This window comes from Propithecus coquereli, unplaced genomic scaffold (assembly GCF_000956105.1).
Source record: "Propithecus coquereli isolate 6110/MARCELLA unplaced genomic scaffold, Pcoq_1.0 Scaffold596, whole genome shotgun sequence".
Taxonomy (NCBI): domain Eukaryota; kingdom Metazoa; phylum Chordata; class Mammalia; order Primates; family Indriidae; genus Propithecus; species Propithecus coquereli.
In genome coordinates this window covers 136,377-139,198 of record NW_012151907.1, presented here as the reverse complement: position 1 = coordinate 139,198, position 2,822 = coordinate 136,377, and the positions used below count along the sequence as shown (strand labels likewise).

Below are 2,822 nucleotides of genomic sequence, written 5' to 3'. Positions count from 1 at the left end.
ATCGGGGAATTCGATGGGATCCGGTTACATTCCCGCAGATAAAGCGATGACGGATTCGCGGCCGCCCGCCCCGCGGAAAGACCCGGCTCCCGTCTCCTCCCCGAGCACAGGAGCGGGCTGAGGGCGGCGGCGTTTGGCAGCCACTCTGGCAGGGTGGGGGCAGCTTCCCGAGCCCAGCCTGGCCTGGGAGGGGCAGGGGGTGCAGGGTCACATGTGACCGATTCCGCCTGCTCGTGCCCAGGGCTGGGGACGCATGTCACAGCTCAGAGCAGTCCTGGTCCGTTTGGCAGACCGAGACAGGAGATGCGCCTGGTGCTTGTCCGCGGGGCCCGGCCGGGGGTCCCGGTTCCCAGGCTGACGGCAGGGCGGAGGTTTGCGGGGGTCTGAGGGGCTCCTGTGGTGGGAGGAAGCCTGACCTTGAGCAGCAGAGAGCTCACCGTGGAGGAAGGACCTCATGTGGAGGCCGGGGTAGAGGCCGGGCAGGGCCGTGGGGGGGCGAAGGGACCAGGGAGAAAGTCTTGAATCTTGGGGGAAGCCGGGTGGGCCGCAGAGGCCGAGCCCCCCCCGTCCCCCTCCCCGCAAGCCCTGACCCTCCCCCTGTGGCCTGGGAGGCGGCGACCTCTGACCCCCGCCCCAACCTGACGGCTGCGCCCGCCGCCCGCAGTACTCGTACGAGGGGAACGACGTCAGCGACCTCCCCGTGAACCTGTCGGTCGTGTGGAACGGCAACTTCGTCATCGACAACCCGCAGAACATCCAGGGTGAGCGGCGGGCCCCGCCGGGGTCAGGGGGACGGCGGCGGCGGCGTGCAGGGCAGGGCAGGGTGAGCCGACCGCGTCCCTCTCCCCTCGCCCCCCCCGCAGCCCACCTCTACAAGTGCCCGGCCCTGCGCGAGAGCTGCGGCCTCTGCCTCAAGGCCGACCCGCGCTTCGAGTGCGGCTGGTGCGTGGCCGAGCGCCGCTGCTCCCTGCGCCACCACTGCCCGGCGGACGCAGCCTGGATGCACTCCCGGCACGGGGGCAGCCGCTGCGCCGACCCCAAGATCCTCAAGGTAGGTCCCCGCGGCGGAGGCAGTGGAGGCCGGCCCCACCCGCCCTGCGCGGCGGGACCGACCCGCCTCTGTCTCCCCGCGCAGCTGTCGCCCGAGACGGGCCCGCGGCAGGGAGGGACGCGGCTGACCATCACGGGCGAGAACCTGGGGCTGCGGTTCGAGGACGTCCGCCTGGGCGTGCGCGTCGGCAAAGTGCTGTGCAGCCCGGTGGAGGCCGAGTACATCAGCGCCGAGCAGTGAGTGCGGCCGGGCTGGGATTTGGGGGGACGGGGGGACCCCGCCCATCTACAGCCGCTGAGGGCCCCCCCCGTGCCCCCCCCAGGATCGTCTGCGAGATCGGGGACGCCAGCACGGTGCGCGCCCACGACGCCCTGGTGGAGGTTTGCGTGAGGGACTGCTCGCCCCCCTACCGGGCCCTGTCGCCCAAGCGGTTCACGTTCGTGGTGAGTCCGGCCGGGGCGTGGTCCCCTCTGGGGCGTCCTCCCCGGGGTCCCCCTCGTCCAGCCACGCGCCGTGGCTGCTGCCCGTCCGTCCGGCTCCGGGGGGCTCCCCGGCCCGCCCGGCGCTGCGTCTGGGACCCCCAGCTCCGGGGCAGGGGGGCTCCTCCTGGCACAGAAAATCGAGGCACGGCGGGGCCTGTCCCCACGTGGCCCAAGAGGGACGTGTCCCCGGAGCTCCACCAGGCCCCTTCTCCCCGCAGACGCCAACCTTCTACCGCGTGAGCCCCTCCCGCGGGCCTCTCTCGGGGGGCACCTGGATCGGCATCGAGGGCAGCCACCTGAACGCCGGCAGCGACGTGGCCGTGACCGTCGGTGGCCGGCCCTGCTCCTTCTCCTGGTACGGGGGGTCGGGCCGGGGGCGGGCCGCTCCTCCCGGTTCAGGTGGCTGCCTGACCCCCCGCCGTTGCCCAGGCAACGGGGGGATGGAGAGCTTGGCCGGGGTGATCGCTATGGAAACCCGGAGATGGAGGTTACCATGGAGACAGGGGCCGCCTCCAGGGTGGGGAGAAGGGCGGGGCTTGTCCCCCCCCCCCCCAGGGTGGGCGCAGCCCGGCTGCCTCCCCCCTGGTCCTTCCCTGGGATGGGGGGGACATCTGTATTCACAGAGAAAGGAGAATTTAAGCAAAATCGTGAGAGAGAAAACAGACATCTCTACAAAAGCCCCGAGGCTTGGAGTGGGGAATTCTAGCTTAAGGATGATAACGGAACGTCCTTTTAAATATTTTACTGTGGTTATTGTCCGTTATCAGACTAAGGGAGAGAGTTTGCAGGGAACAGCCTGGCGGCTGCGGGGCCCCTAACTATAGTGGGGGAGCTGGGGTCGGGCCGCGGGCCTGTCCACGGGGTGACCCAGTGACCCCCACCCTGGGTCGGGTCTCACGGGCCAGAGATCGGGGGATTAAGCCCCGTTTTTCAGATTGGGACAGGCATCAAGAGGGAGGGTGTCTGCCTCAGGGCGGTGGGAGCGGGCCCTGGACCCCCTCGGTATACTAGGGGTGCTGGGGGCAGGCCCTGGACCCCCTCAGTACATTAGGGGCGGTGGGGGTGGGTGCCAGACCCGCTGGGAACACTCGGGGTGGTGGGGGCGGGTCCTGGATCCCCCCTCGGAGCACAGGCTGGGAGAGGGCAGCCCTGCGGCAGGCGGGGCAGGTGGGGGCCGTGGCCTGGCCTCACTGGGCCTCCCTGGCGGTGGAGGCCAGAGGTCAGCCCCCCGCCTGCCGTCCCAGGGCTCGTGTGACGGAGCCGGGACGTGTTCCCGATGCCACCTCTCC

The 2,822-nt window shown here is 70.8% G+C and overlaps 1 protein-coding gene across 1 annotated transcript in view; it reads left to right on the top strand.

The window, feature by feature from the left end:
• LOC105822096 (plexin-A1-like) overlaps positions 1-2,822 on the top strand; it is a 53,255-nt gene that overhangs the window by 23,734 nt on the left and 26,699 nt on the right. The window contains exons 13-18 of the mRNA XM_012659035.1: positions 665-761; positions 864-1,051; positions 1,136-1,287; positions 1,374-1,494; positions 1,752-1,888; positions 1,963-2,050. Coding sequence (XP_012514489.1) covers positions 665-761; positions 864-1,051; positions 1,136-1,287; positions 1,374-1,494; positions 1,752-1,888; positions 1,963-2,050 — 783 coding nt within the window. The remainder of the gene's footprint in view (positions 1-664; positions 762-863; positions 1,052-1,135; positions 1,288-1,373; positions 1,495-1,751; positions 1,889-1,962; positions 2,051-2,822) is intronic.